The sequence below is a fragment of the Leptonychotes weddellii genome, chromosome X, assembly GCF_054177405.1.
Source record: "Leptonychotes weddellii isolate Sample4059 chromosome X, ASM5417740v2, whole genome shotgun sequence".
Lineage (NCBI taxonomy): Eukaryota > Metazoa > Chordata > Mammalia > Carnivora > Phocidae > Leptonychotes > Leptonychotes weddellii.
Window position 1 is genome coordinate 54,270,240 of NC_138385.1, and position 15,828 is coordinate 54,286,067.

Here is a 15,828-nt window from a genome sequence, read left to right on the forward strand (position 1 = left end):
CTGTTCAGAGAGTTGTTGCTATTCCTTTCTTCGATCTCCTGTTGAATTTGTAGGTGTTCAGAATGGTTTGATCCCTATCCAGCTGAATTCCTGAGAGGAGACGAAATCCAGGTCTCCTACTCCTCCGCCATCTTGCTCCGCCCCCTTAAAAAATAATTTTAAATCTGGGACACCTGGGTGGTTCAGTCGGTTAAGCGGCCAGCTCTTGATTTCAACTCAGGACATGATCTCAGGGGCCTAGGATCAAGTCCCGCATTGGGCTCCCCACTCAGCAGGGAGTCTGCTTGTCTTCCTTTCCTTCTGTCCCTCCCCCTGCCTGCTTGCTTGCTCTCTCTCTCTCTCTCTCTCAAATAAATAAATCTTAAAAAAAAAAAAAAAGCTGCTGTGAATGTTGTGTACAGGTTTAGTGTAGACCTACAATTTCATTTCTCTAGTATAAATGCCCAGGAGTATGATAGCTAGGTTGCATGGTAAGTGGCTGGTTTTTTAATAAACTGCCAAGTTGTTTTCCAGAGTGGCTGTACTTCTTTACAATGTCACCAGTAAAGGGCGAAAGATCAAGTTTTTCTGCATCCTCACCAGGATTTGGTGTTAGCACTGTTTTTTATTTTGGCTGTTCTGATGGGTATGTAGTGGTAACTCATTGTGTCTTAAATTTGCATTTCCCTGATGGCTGGTTATGTTGAGCAGTCTTTTCATATCTTTATATCCTCTTTAGTGAAATGTTGGTCTTTTGCCCATTTTGTTAAGTTTTGGAAATTTTTTATGTGATTTAGATATGAGTCATTTTTCAGGTATGTTGTTTGCCAGTATTTTCTGCCAGTCTACAGCATGTCTTTTCATCCCCTTCACAAGGTTGTTCACAGAGCAAAAGTTTTTAGTTTTGATCAAGTCTAGTTTGTTAATTTTATATATTATGTTTTTGGTGTCAAGTCTGTGAATTCTTCCACAAGTGCTAGTTCATACAGATTTCCTCTTTTGCTCTAGTTTTATAGTTTTACATTTTACAATTATATTTTATATTTAAGTCTGAGGTGCATTTTGAGGTAATTTTTCTATAAATTTTGAGATTTGGGTCAAGTTCACTTTTTTCTTTTTCTCGTGTTTTGCCTACAGATACCCATTTGCTCTAGCATCATTTGTTAAAAAAGCCATCCTTCCTCCACCAAATTGCTTTTGCACTTCTGTGAAAAATCAGTCTATTTCTTGGTTCACTGTTCTGTTCCATTGGTCTGTATGTCTGTTCTTTTGTCATTGCCACATAGTCTTGAATATTGTAGCTGTTAGAGTAAGCTTTAATGACAGGTTGAGTGATATCTCCTACTTTATTCTACTTTTTCCAAATTGTTTTAGCTAGTCTCATATCTTTGCCTTCATATATAAATCTTAGAATCTTCATATATCTACAAATGTCTTGCAAGGCTTGTAATAGTAATTGCATTAAATGTCTTAGCATTGGGGAGAACTGATAGTTTTACTATATTGAGCCTCCTGTGAACATATTTTTTCTATTTATATGGATCTTTTATTTCTTTCATCAGTGTTGATAGTTTTCAACAATAAGTCCTGTATTTGTTTTGTTAGGTTTACACCTAGATATTTTATTTTTCTGAATGACTGTATATGATATAATTTTGGCTTTTGCATGTTCATTGCTAGTATGAAGAGATGCAGTTGACTTTTGTTTTAATCTTATTACCTGTGATCTTGCTGAACTCACTTACTTATTCTAGGAGTTTGTTTAATAGATTCTCTGAGATTTTCTACTAGACCATTATGTCATCTGCAAGTAAGGATAGTTTTACTATTTCTACCTTTCTGATCTGTATGCTGTTTATTTCCTTTTCTTTCCATATTGAACTGGCTACAACTTCAGTAATATGTTAAATAGCAATGATGAGAGTGAACATTCTTGCATACTTCTTGATATTAAGAGCATTCAATGTTGGTTAACTATACTGTTAGCTATATAATTTTTTAGGTATTCTTTATAAATTTGAGGAAGTTCCCTTCTGTTCCTAGTTTGTGGAGAGTTTTTATTTGAATGGGTATTTAATTTTGTCAGATGCTTTTCCTGTCTCATTTAATTTTAATAAGTTTTCTTCTTTAGCCTGTTACATGCTATATTATGTAGATTGATTTTCAAATATTGAACCAGCCTTGCATCCCTGGAATAAACCCCATTTGGTCATGGTGTATAATTCTTTTTGTATACTAAGGGTTTTATTTGCTAATACTTTGTTGAGGGATATTTATGAGATATTGGTCTGTATCCATTTTTTTTTTTTTGTATTGTCTTTATCTGATTTTGGCATCAGGATAGTATTAACCTCATAAAATGAGTTGAAGTGTTCTTGTATTTTCTAAAAGAGATGTAGAATTTGTGTTGATTAATCTTAAATTTTTGGTAGAATTTTCCAGTGAAACTTTCTAGCTTTGAATATTTTTGGAGAACTTTTAAATCACTAATTCAGTTTCCTTAATAGTTATAGGATCATTCAAATTATTTCTTATTGAATGAGTTGTGGTAGTTTTTGCTTTTTGAGGAATTGGTTCATTTCAGCTAAATTTCCAATTTATGTATAGAATTGTTCATAGCATATCAGGGTCTGTAGTGATAGCCTTTCTTTCATTGTTGCGATTGGTAATTTATGTATTTGCTTGTTTGACAAACTTTTGCTAGAGGTTTGTCAATTTTATTGGGTTTTCAAAGAACCAGTGTTTTATTTTCTCTTATTTTTTTCTATTTTTCAGTTTCATCTTGCTTTGACTTTATTTTGCTCATTTTTTCTTGAGGTAGAACGTTGGATTACTAATTTAAGACTTTTCCTTTTTTCTAATGTAAGTATTCAGTGCTGTAAATTTCCCTCTCACCACTGCTTTAGCTGGGTCATATAAATTTTGACATGTTGTATTTTCATTTCCATTCAATTTAGTGTTATTTTTTTTCCTTGGAGACTTCCTTTTTGACTCATGGCTAGAAAGTATGTTGTTTCATTTCCAAATATTTGGAGATTTGCATTATTTTGCTGTTATTATAGTTTGATTCAGTTCTGTGCAGAGAACATGTTCTGTATGATTTCAGTTCCTTTAAATTTGTTATGTTTTATTATCTGGCTGAAGATATGGTATATCTTGGTGTATTTTATATTAGCCCTTGAAAAGAACGTGTATTTTGCTGTTGTTGGGTATTGTGTTCTATAAATGTAGATCATATCTTCTTTGATGGGGTTATGTTCTTCTTTGCTGATTTTTGTCTAGTTGAGTTATCGATTTTTGAGAGAGGAGGGTTGAAGCCTCCAACTGTAATTGTGTATTTGTCTGTTTCTCCTTTCAGTTCTGCTGCTTACATTTTCAGGTTTGTTGTTTGGTGTATACACATTTAGGGTTGCCATGTCCCTCTCTATCCCTTGTTGTTTTTCTTTGCTCTGAAACCTCCTTTATCTCTTACTAATATAGCCACTCCTACTTTATTTTGATTGTCGTTTGTATGATGTATCCTTTTTCATCCTTTTACTTTCAACCCACCTATTTCATTATATTTGAAGTGAGCTTCTTGTAGACAACATATGGTTGGGTCATGTTTTTTTACCCATTCTGTTGGTCTCTTTTAAATGGTGTATATAGACCATTTAAATTTTTTAATTGAAGTATAATTGACATATAACATTATGTTAATTTCAGGTGTACAACTATTTACATTTAATATAGGGCTTCAGGCTGCCATTTTATTTTTGTGCAATTTGTTCTCTTTCTTTTTTTCTTATTTCTTATTCTACCCTTCCTGTGGGTTACTTTATTCATCTATAGTATTTTTTAGTGTATCTTTCTATAACTTTCATAGTGGTTGCTGTAAGTTGTTACATTACATGGACATAATTTATCATCGTCAACTAATGTCATCATTTTACCATTTTAATTGAAGTGTAGAAACCTTATGCTCTTACATCCCTTTCTCTTCCCCATTGATAATTGTCTTAAGGGTTTTCTCTACATAAATGGATTACCAGACAGTGTAATAATTTTTCTTCAATTATTAAACACAATTTAGAAAAATTAGAAGGAAAATCTTCCTTATTCACTCATTTTTTTTGTACTTTTTATTGTTTCTTCCAAATGTTTCAGTATTTCTTCTTTTATAGTTTCTATTTTTTAGAGAAATTCCTTTAGTCATTCTTTTGGGGCAGGTCTGCTGGCAACAAATTTTCTGAGTACCTTCATATGAGAATTTCTTGATTTCCTCTTCATTTTTGAAGAGTATTTTAGATGGGTATAGAATTATGGGTTGGCAGTTCTCTTCTTTCGGCACTTGAAAAATGTACCATTTTCTTCAGGATTTCATAATTTCTTATGAAAAACCTGCTGTTATTACTGAGTTTGACTTTTTGAATTTCACATATAAGTGATACCAGTATTGGTATCACAAGACAAATACTCAGTATTTGTCTTTCTCACTTAGCATAATGTGCTCAAGGTACATTCATGTTGCCACATATGGCAGGATGTCCTTTTTTCTCATGGCTGAATACTATCCCATTGTATATATATATCACATCTTTTTTATCCATTCATCTGTTCATGGGCCCTTGGGTTGTTTTCATATCTTGGTTATTGTAGATAATGCTGTAGTAAACATGGGAGTGCATATATCTCTTTGACATCTTACTTTCATTTCTTTTGTATATATATCCAGAAGTTGAATTGCTGGCTCATATGGTAGATCTATTTTTAGTATTTTGAGGAAACTCCATATTGTTTTTTCATAGTGGCTAAACCAGTAAGTGAATGTAGACTACAATATTTTATTATAATCATTAAACTTCCTAAGAGACTAGAAATTATTCCAACCAGTAAAAAGAAATGATAATTATTTAACATGATGGAGGTGCTAATTTTTGCTACAGTGGCAATCATATTACAGTATATAAATGTATGAAACTAACATGTTGTATACCTTAATTTTATACAATATTTTATGTTAAATATATTTTAATTTTTAAAAAACCTTCTGTTTTTCAGATCATTTTTCTTTCCTGTCAGTAGGTCCTATTTCTTGCTGCTTTCAAGATTTTTTAAATCTTAGTTTCAGAAGTTTGACTATGGTGTGTCTTGGCATTAATTTCTTTGGGTTTTCCCTGTTTGTGGTTCATTCAACTTCTTGAATCTGTAAGTTTGTGTTTCTTGCTAAATTTTGGTAGTTTTTCAGCCATTATTTCTTTCAAATACTATTATAACCCCTTCTTTTTTTTTTATCCTCTCCTTTTAAGACTCCCAAAGACATGAATGTTAGATCTTTTATTATATTCCTATAGGTCCCTGAGCCTATGTTTGGTCTTTCTGGCTTTTTAAAATTTGATTTCTACCTATTGTTTAGATTGGGTCATTTCTATTGCTCTGTTTTCAAAGTTCCTGAATCTCCGTTCTTTATATTCTACTGTTTAGTCCATCTCTTGAGTTTTTTATTGTATTTTTCAGTTCTGAAGTTTCTCTTTGGTTCTTCTTTATGTCTTGTATTTCTCTGCTGAGGCTTTCTGTTTTTTTTTCCATTTGTCTCAGGTGTGTTAACAATTGCTTAATGAAGCATTTTTATAAATGTAGCTACTTTTTCCATCCTTGTCAGACAGTTCTAACATTTATGTCATCTCAGTGTTGGTGTCTGCTGATTGTCTTTTCTCGTTGAAGTTGAGATTTTACTGATTCTTACTATGACAGAGATCTATTTTAACTAAAATGTCGAGACTGTGGATCTTACTTAAATCATCTGTCATAGCAGGCCTCTTTTGACACGTGTTCTGATGGAAGATGAGGTGCCCCACCTCATTTACTGTCAGTTGAGAGTGGGATTTCAGTCTCCCCAGTAGACTTCTGCTGATCCTGTCCTGGCTGGGAGGATTAGGATCGCCTATTTACAACCTCTCCCCCGTTGGCCTCCACTGACACTACAGGGGTAGCTCATTACTGTTTGGGTTGTGGTATAATTCCTGACTCTCCACTAGACCTCCTTGGATACTACCCTAATAGGGAGGGAGAGGGTTTTTCTTGTGACTGCTGGATGAAGGTGGATGTCTGGGTTCCCTACATGGTCTTTACTGACACTGCTGCGTTGAGGGGAGGACTGTGTTAACTCAGACTTCTCTGACACCACTCTGGCAATGCCTTGTTACAACTAGGTGAGGGTAGCAGTCTGAACTCCCCACTTAGCCTTTAGTGACAAGGGTGGAGGTGCACCACATTTTACTGTTTGACTAGAATTGAGTGGTGTTTATTTTAAAGTTTTCTGTCTTTCTAGGGTGCCCCTTTTTTGGTCCTTTGGCTAGAGAGAGCAGGATTTTCTTAGAGATTTTTTTGGCAGCATCCACTGGCATTTCCAGGTTGCTGGGTTCTTTAGCACTCATTCTGGGATGTATGAGACAAAAAGAAAGCCAGTGGAACTCAGTGCCATGTTGTTCCTTAGGACCCAAGGTCCCTAGCCAGTCTGTCTCCTCCTCCTCACTTTTCAGAAACTTCTTATGATTGTTTTATATATAATGTCCAAGGTCTTTAGCTTTACTTATTGTGAGGAATAGGGAACAGTATGTCTACTCCCATCTTTCCAGAGGTGGAAGTCCAAAGATTCAACTTTTTAAAGATTGTTCTGTCATTTGGCAAACATGTATGTGTGTTTCTGTTGGGTATATGCCCAGAAGTGAGATTGCTGAGTAATAGATAACATGTATCTTCAGCTTTAGCTTATATTGCCAAAACATTTTTCCAGAATAGTTGTACCAATTTGCACTCTCCCCAGTAGCACATAGGTGTTTCAGTTGTTCTCTGTCATCATCACTTGACAATGTCTTTTTTTTTAAGCTGTTATGATACATATGTACTGGTAAGACTTAATAGTCTTTTTTTTTTAAGATTTTATTTATTTATTTGAGAGGGAGAGCAAGAGAGCACAAGCAGGGGGAGTGGCAAAGGGAGAGGGAGAAGTAGGCTCCCCACTGAGCAGGGAGCCCGACACGGGGTTTGATCCCAGGACCCTGAGAGTATGACCTGAGCCGAAGGCAGCCACTTAACTGACTGAGCCACCCAGGTGCCCCAAGACTTAATAGTCTTAATTTGTACTTCCCTGATAACTAATTCCAAGTGGTTTGTAGATTTAAGTGTGGAAGCTAAAACAAAAGTTTTAGAAGGAAACAGCAAAGAATATTTCCCTGATCTTGCGTTAGGAAAACTCATAGGGGCACCTGGATAGCCCAGTCAGTTAAGTGTCCAACTCTTGATTTTGGCTCAGGTCATGATCTCAGGGTCATGAGTTCGAGCCCTGCGTTGGCCTCCTTGCTCAGTGGGGAGTCTGCTTGAGATTCTCTTTCTCTCTCCCTCTGCCCCTTCCCCCTCTTACATGCATGTTCTCTCTCTCTCTAAAATAAAAAGAAAGAAAACTTTCATAAACAGGACACACAAAGTACTAAACCATAAAAGGAAATATAGATAAGTTGAACTTCATTAAAATTAAGAATTTCTAGTCATCAAAGGAATTTCATATTAAAAATGAAAAGGCAAGGGGTGCCTGGGTGACTCAGTCAGTTAAACGTCTGACTCTTAATTTCAGCTCAGGTCATGATCTCAGGGTCATGGAATTGAGCCCTGAGTCAGGCTCCATGCTCAGCGTGGAGTCTGTCCCTCTCCCTCTGCTCCTCCCCCTGCTCTCTCAAATAAATAAATAAAATCTTTTTTTAAAAAAAAAAATGAAATGCAAGCCACAAAGTAGGAGAATCTGTTTTCTCATTTTTAAAAATAATATGGAAAAACACAAAGACAATAAATGTTATTCAGTTCAATAGCCCAGATATAACTACAGTTAAACTTTCTACGCTTATACAGACATACCTTTTTTTTTTTTGGTTTCTGGGTTTGTTTTCATTTTTTTATTGAAGTATAATTAACATACACTGTTAGATTAGTTTCAGGTATAGAATATAATTCAGTAATTTTATGCATTAGTCAGTGCTCATCAAAATAAGCATACTCTTGGGCGCCTGGGTGGCTCAGTTGGTTAAGCGACTGCCTTTAGCTCAGGTCATGATCCCGGAGTCCCAGGATCGAGTCCCGCATCGGGCTCCCTGCTCAGCGAGGAGCCTGCTTCTCCCTCTGACCCTCCCCCCCTCATGTACTCTCTCTCTCTCTCTCTCTCATTCTCACTCTCTCAAATAAATAAATAAATCTTAAAAAAAAAAGCATACTCTTGATCCCCTTTATCTATTTCACCCCTCCCCCACCCACTTCCCCTTTGGCAACCATCAGTTTGTTCTCTGTATTTAAGAGTCTGGTTTTTTGTTTGTTCATTTTTTTTCTTAAATTCCACATGAGTGAAATCATACGGTATTTGTCTTTCTCTGTCTGACTTATTTCACTTAGCAGTAAACTCTCTAGGTCCGTCCATGTTGTCTGAAGTGACATGATCTTGTTCTTTTTATGGCTGAGTAATATTCCATTGTGTATATATATATTTGTGTAATATACACACACAAACACACACACCACATCTTCTTTATCCATTCATTTATCAGTGGACATTTGGGTTGCTTTCATGTCTTGGCTATTGTAAATAATGCTGCTGTAAATAAACATAGGGGTGCATATATCTTTTTGCAGTAGTGTTTTCATTTTCTTTGGGTAAATACCCAGTAGTGGAATTACTGGATCATATGGTAATCCTATGTTTAATTTTTTGAGGAGCCTCCATACTGTTTTCCACAGTGGCTGTACCAGTGTGCATCCCCACCAACAATGCACACGGGTTCTTTTTCCTCTACATCCTCACTAACACTTGTTATTTCTTGTGTTTTTCATTTTAGCCATTCTGACAGGTGTGAGATGATATCTCATTGTGGTTTTGATTTGCATTTCCCTGATGGTTAATGATGTTGAGCATCTTTTCATGTGTCTATTGGTCATCTGTATGTCTTATTTGGAAAAATGTCTATTCAAATCCCCTGCCCACTTATTAATAGAATTATTTCGGTTTTTTGGTGTTGAGTTGTAGAAGTTCTTTATATATTTTGGATATTAACCCCTTATTGGATATGTCATTTGCAAATATCTAAGAGGAGCTGTTCTCAATACATAGATTCAAAAAGGACTTTTACCCAGAAAATACAAAGAATTCTTAAAAATAAGTAGGATAAACCAGACAGTTCCATAGAAAGATGAGAAAAGAACTTCAAAAGAACTTTACAAAAGATGGTATGCATATGGCCAATAAACATACGGAAAGGTGCTCACCTTTTTAAACATCAGAGAAATGCAAGTTAAAAATGTTTTTGACAAAGGTGCAAAAGTGTTTCAGTGAAGGGAGGATATCTCTTCAACAAATGGAATTCAAACAATTGGCTATTCATAGACTGAAACGAACCTTGACCTAACCCTCATCCCTATTCAAAAATTGAGTAAAAATGGGTCATAAATCTGAATGTGAAACATTATACTTGTTAAGAAAGCATAGAAGAAAATCTTCAGGAGCTAATGTAGGCAAAGAGTTTTTAGTCATGACACCAAAGGGATATAATCCATTAAAGAAAAAAGTCAGTAATTGTACAATCGAAATTAAAAACTTTTGTCTATGAACGACCCTGTTAAGAAAAGGAAAAGACAAACTACAGATTTGGAGAAAATATTTGCAAATAGCATATCTAATAAAGGACTCATTCAGAATATATAAAAATTCTTTAACAGTAAGAAAACAAATAACAATTTTCAGTTAGAAAATGGACCAAGGACTTAAACTGACATTTCATTTAAGAGGATCTATGCATGGCAAATAAGCACTTGAAAAGATGTTCATCACTAGCCAATAGGGAAATGTAAACTGAAACCACAACAGGATAGAACATGTCTATTAGAATGGCTAAAATAAAAAATAGTGACACTACCAAATGCTGGTAAGGATGCAGAGAAACTGGATCTCTCCCACAGTGCTGGTGAGAATGTAAAATGGCACAGCCACTCTTGTAGAACAACTTGGAGGTTTTTTGTTCTTGTTTTTTTTTAATGAAACAATTAAACATATTCTTACTGTACAACCCTGCAATCACACTTTTGAAAATTTATGCCAGAGAAATGAAAACTTATTTTCACATAGAAACCTATACACAGGTGTTCGCAGCAGCTTTATTTGTAATAGTCAAAAACTGGAAATAACCCAGGTGTCTTATAACATGTGAATGGATAAACAAATTATGTTATATCTATATATGGGAATAGTGCTCAGCAATAAAAAGGAATGAACTATTGATACTGATCCATAGGACTTGGATGAATCTCAAGGGCATTATACTGAATGAAGAATGCCACTTTTGAAAGGTTACATACTATATAACTCCTTTCATATGGCATTCTTAATGTGACAGAATTATAGTGATGGAGAACAGATAAGTGGTTGCCAGAGATTAGGGTTGGTGGGGGGAAGGTGTGAATACTAGGGGATAACACAAAAGAGGTTTTTTTGTGGTGATGGTAGAGTTTTGTGCCCTGCTTGTGGTAATGGTTGCATGAGTCTACAAACATGATAAATTTCATACAGCTATACACCAAACAGAAAAGCATTTATAAAAACTGGTGAAATCAAATAAGCCTGTGTTCACAGTATTGTACCAACATCAATTTCCTGGTTTTGACAGTGTACTCTAGTTATGTAAGTTAGTGCCATTAGGGAGAGCTGGATGAAGGGTACATGGGAACTCTCTATACTACTGTTAAAAATTCTTGTGAACCTTAAGCTAATTTTTTTAAAGGTTACAATAATGACAGGTAATACCATGAGTTATCAAGGATCTGGAGCAGTTGGAACTCTCACACACTGCTGGTGGGAAGGTAAATTGGAATGACCACTTTGGGGAACTATTTGTTCAGCGTTAACAGTGCTATATACATACCCTCTGACCCAGCAGTTCTACTCTTGGGTATATACCTAACAGAAATGCTTACATGTCTTTAAAAACACATACCCAGAAGTTTTATAGCAGCATTATTCAAATAGTTCATATTTTAATTGTGTTTGAGTGTATATTTTAATAGTATTAGGAAAATCTAAAAATATTCTGATTAGCTTATCTCAGTATGGATTTACATATTCTTTACTGAATAATATTAAAGGTTAAATATTTGTAAAATAATTCTTAATACTTATTTACTTGACTTTGTTTCTTTATTTTTCTTTTGGGCACAAAATTAAACAGTTTTGCTTCCCACTTACGTGCTTTTAAAAACTAGAATATGTCATTGATCACATCAATACCATGTAAATCAATACTTCCATTATTGTAAATTAGACTGCATATGTTTTATATGCTTTTTGTCTCGTAGTTGCACTCCTTTAGTGCAGTGAATGGGTATTTTTTCATCTTTTGTATTAGCAGTCTAGTGCAGTACTTGGGATGCATTCAACTCTTCATTACTGGATAGATACCAAAGTATTTTGACGTTCTCTACAAGGTTTCCTGGTGTGTGTGTGTGTGTGTGTGTTTACTGGATAGATACCAAAGTATTTTGACGTTCTCTACAAGGTTTCCTGGTGTGTGTGTGTGTGTGTGTGTGTGTGTAACCAAAGTATTTTGACGTTCTCTACAAGGTTTCCTGGTGTGTGTGTGTGTGTGTTTAACCTACATAGTTAATGCCATTCTATATGCTTGATCCTTTCACTGGTGTGGAATAGATGTAAATAACTGGAATAATTTTGGAGCCCCAGCTGTCCATAATCCCTTAAATATGTCCACTAATTAAACAAAGCACAGTTCTCTGTAGTATTACAGAGAAATATAAAGAAGAAAATAAGTATCATAATTCCATTGACCAAAAAGAACTGTTAACATTGTATGAATGTATATGTTTTGGTTTTTAGTGCAGTTGCAGTTATACTTAATAATGTTCTATATACTGCTTTTTTCACATAATATTATAGGTTTTTATTGGTAATGTAACTCATTGAATAGGCAGAGTGTAATCTAGTCCTCTGTGTTGTACATATTCTTTATTTTCAGCCTTATGCTCTTATCAATAACAGTGTGAATGAATGTATTTTCTTGCATTTCTGTTAATTTCTATAGCCTCTATTCTTAGATATGTGGTAGCTCCAAATCAATATAAAACATGAATTTAGTACCTGTTTTTATTTTCTACAGGATTTTTCTTAATTGTAAGCTCTTTCCTGTTATTTAAATTTTGAGCTTCTTTGCATTTTAGTTTATAATACTATATATGTAATCAGTATGGTATTTTAGTTATTTCCCTTCATGAAATTACAGAAAATAAGGCTTGGTGTATAAAGGCATTTTATAGAGAATTTTGAGAGTTTACTATATTCCAGGGATTTTCTCACTCTTAAGTTGGCCAACAGTAAACAAATTATATAGTCATCCAATGGAATATGATTTAGGTACCAAGCATGATGTTTACCAAGAAATTTGAGGAAATGCTCATAATATAAACTATATACAGAGATATCATATCTATGGAAAACCAAAAATATATATGCTTAGAAAAAGAAACCTTAGGAAATATACCATAATTTGAAAGGAAGTTGTTTCTGGGGAATGGAACTGAGTAGTTTTTTTTCCTTTAAATTTGTTTATATTTTCAAAAAATGTTACATAAAATCTTTCTAAATTAGTTTTATTTATATCAAAGTAATATATTTACATATTTTTTAAAAACGGTTCTATAAGGCTTGAGATCAAAACCAGTCCCTTGACCAACCCCCTCATATACATGGTACCTGACTTTCTCCAGGTAACAGATTTCAACTCTTGGCAATTCTTCTGGCATTCACTTTCTAAAATCTAAGGTGGGAATTTACCTACACGCACACACACACTTTTCCTAATATATTTCCCCGGCATGTTTTTGTAGTATTTGCCTAACTCAGTTTGGAGTGTTTGCTTTATTGTGACTACGTAAATATTCACACATAAACCATTTACAATACTGTGATTACTTTTCCCTTTTTTATGCACAAGGTTCATTTTTGTTCAATTAATGGTTTATTTTTTAACATTTGCTTAGTTTTCTGTGAACCTGTCAACTAATTCATTCCCAAGTTCTCAGAAATACAAATTCTTGTGTTAAAACACAGCATGTAATCTATCAGTTTCTTTCCTTTTTTAATTTACTTTTTAGGTTTTTATTTAAATTCTGAATGGAGCACTGGGTGTTATACGCAAACAAGGAATCAATGAACACTACATCAAAAACTAATGATGTAATGTATGGTGATTAATATAATAAAATAAATTCTGTTAGTTAACATATAGTGTAATTTTGGTTTCAAGAGTAGAAATTAGTAATTCATCACTTATATATAACACCCAGTGCTCATCATAAGTGCCCTCCTTAATATCCATCACCCATTTAACCCCTCCCCTACCCATGTCCCCTCCAGCAGCCCTCACTTTGTTTTCTATAGTTAAGAGTCTCTTATGGTTTGCCTCCCTCTCTGTTTTTCCCCTTCCCCTATGTTCATCTGTTTTGTTTCTTTAGTTCCAAAAATGAGTGAAATCATATGGTATTTGTCTTTCTCTGACTGACTTATTTTGCTTAGCATAATACACTCTAGTTCCATCCACATCATTGCAAATGGCAAGATTTCATTCTTTTTGATGGCTGAGTAATATTCCACTGTGTGTGTGTGTGTGTGTGTGTGTGTGTGTGTGTGTGTGTACACACCACATCTTTTTTATCCATTCATCAGTCATTGGACATCTGGGCTCTTTCCATATTTTGGCTATTGTGGACATTGCTGTTATAAACAATGGGGTGCATGTGCCCCTTTGAATCAGTATTTTTATATCCTTTGGCTAAATACCTAGTAGTGCAATTGCTGGGTCATAGGGTAGTTCTGTTTTTAACTTTTTGAGGAACCCCCCCATACTGTTTTTTCCAGAGTGGCTGTACCAGTTTGCATTCCCACCAGCAGTGTAAGAGGGTTCCCCTTTCTCTGCATCCTCCCCAACATCTGTCGTTTCCTGTGTTAATTTTAGTCATTCTGACCCGTGTGAGGTAGTATCTCATTGTGGTTTTGATTTGTATTTCCCTGATGATGAGTGATGTTGAGCATCTTTTCATGTGTCTGTTAGCTATTTGTATGTCTTCTTTGGTAAAATGTCTTTTCATATCTTCTGCCCATTTCTTAACTGGATTATTTGTTTTTTGGGTATTGAGTTTGATAAGTTCTTTATAGATTTTGGATACTAGCCCTTTATCTGATATGTCATTTGCAAATATCTTCTCCCATTCTGTCAGTTGTCTTTTGGTTTTATTGACTGTTTCCTTTGCTGTGCCAAAGGTTTCTATCTTGATGAAGTCCCAATAGTTCATTTTTGCCCTTGCTTCCCTTGCCTTTGGCAATGTTTCTAGGAAGAAGTTGCTGCAGCTGAGGTCGAAGAGGTTGCTGCCTGTGTTCTCCTTTAGGATTTTGATGGACTTCTGTCTCACATTTAGGTCTTTCATCCATTTTGAATTTATTTTTGTGTATGGTGGAAGAAAATGGTCCAGTTTCATTCTTCTCCATGTGGCTGTCCAGTTTTCCCAACTCCCATTTGTTGAAGAGACTGTCTTTTTTCCACTGGATATTCTTTTCCTGCTTTGTCAAAGATGAGTTGACCATAGAGTTGAGGGTCCATTTCTGGGCTCTCTATTCTGTTCCATTGATGAATGTGTCTGTTTTTGTGCTAGTAGCATACTGTCTTGATCACTACAGCTTTGTCATATACCTTGAAGTCTGGAATTACGATGCCGCCAGCTTTACTTTTCTTTTTCAAAAATGCCTTGGCTATTCGGGGTCTTTTGTGGTTCCATACAAATTTTAGGATTGTTTGTTCTAGCTCTGGAAAATGCCTGTGGTATTTTGATAAGGATTGCACTAAACGTGTAGATTGCTTTGCATAGTATAGACATTTTAACAGTATTTGTTCTTCCTATCCATGAGTATGGAATGTTTTTCCATTTCTTTGTGTCCTCTTCAATTTCTTTCATAAGCATTCAATAGTTTTTAGAGTACAGATCTTTTACCTCTTTGGTTAGTTTTATTCCTAGGTATCTTATGGTTTTTGGTCTTTTTTCTTTTTTTTTTTTTTAATACATCCTTCCTGGAGCCCTCTGTCTTCTTGATTTGATTTTAGCTACTTTAGTACCTTGCATCTGTCTAACTTCTCTCCCTATGTTTATTACACTATATTATAATTGCCTATCACTCACCCCTACTGCACTTAGGCCCTTGAGCACTATCCTTCATTTTGATGTACTTAGTACTTGCTCATAACAGTACTGAACACAGTATGGACTTTTGTGTTATACATGGATTTTCTACATTTATTGAGAATCTGTATATACCTTGAATACTTTGTAAACATGTGCTTTCCATATATATCTTTATTCCTAAATCAGACTCTTTCATTTTGCAGCAGTAAGATTCTTCCTGCACATATAAATCATCAACCTGACTCCTTAGACATGTCTTGTTTTCTTCAGTAAGTGAGAAATGAATTCTTTGAACTCCTGATTGTTCAAAAAAATGCCTTAGTATTTAAAAGTCATATCATAATGAAAATATCTCTGAAGCACTTATTACTAAAGCATTTATGCATGTTTTTATTTTCAGAGGACGATTATTTATCATTTCCACCAAAGCAGGATCTCTTGGAATTAATCTGGTAGCTGCTAATCGAGTGATTATATTTGATGCTTCTTGGAATCCATCTTATGACATCCAGAGTATATTCCGAGTTTATCGATTTGGACAAACTAAACCTGTGTATGTATATAGGTTCTTAGCTCAGGTAGGTTTACAGTTTATAT

General features: G+C 34.7%; 1 protein-coding gene across 4 annotated transcripts in view; it reads left to right on the plus strand.

Annotated features, from left to right (window-relative positions):
- Positions 1 to 15,828, plus strand: part of ATRX (ATRX chromatin remodeler) — a 269,137-nt gene that overhangs the window by 224,697 nt on the left and 28,612 nt on the right. For all 4 annotated transcript variants that reach the window (XM_081808623.1, XM_081808624.1, XM_081808625.1 and 1 more), the window contains one exon: positions 15,632 to 15,809. In XM_081808623.1, the coding sequence (XP_081664749.1) occupies positions 15,632 to 15,809 (178 nt within the window). The remainder of the gene's footprint in view (positions 1 to 15,631; positions 15,810 to 15,828) is intronic.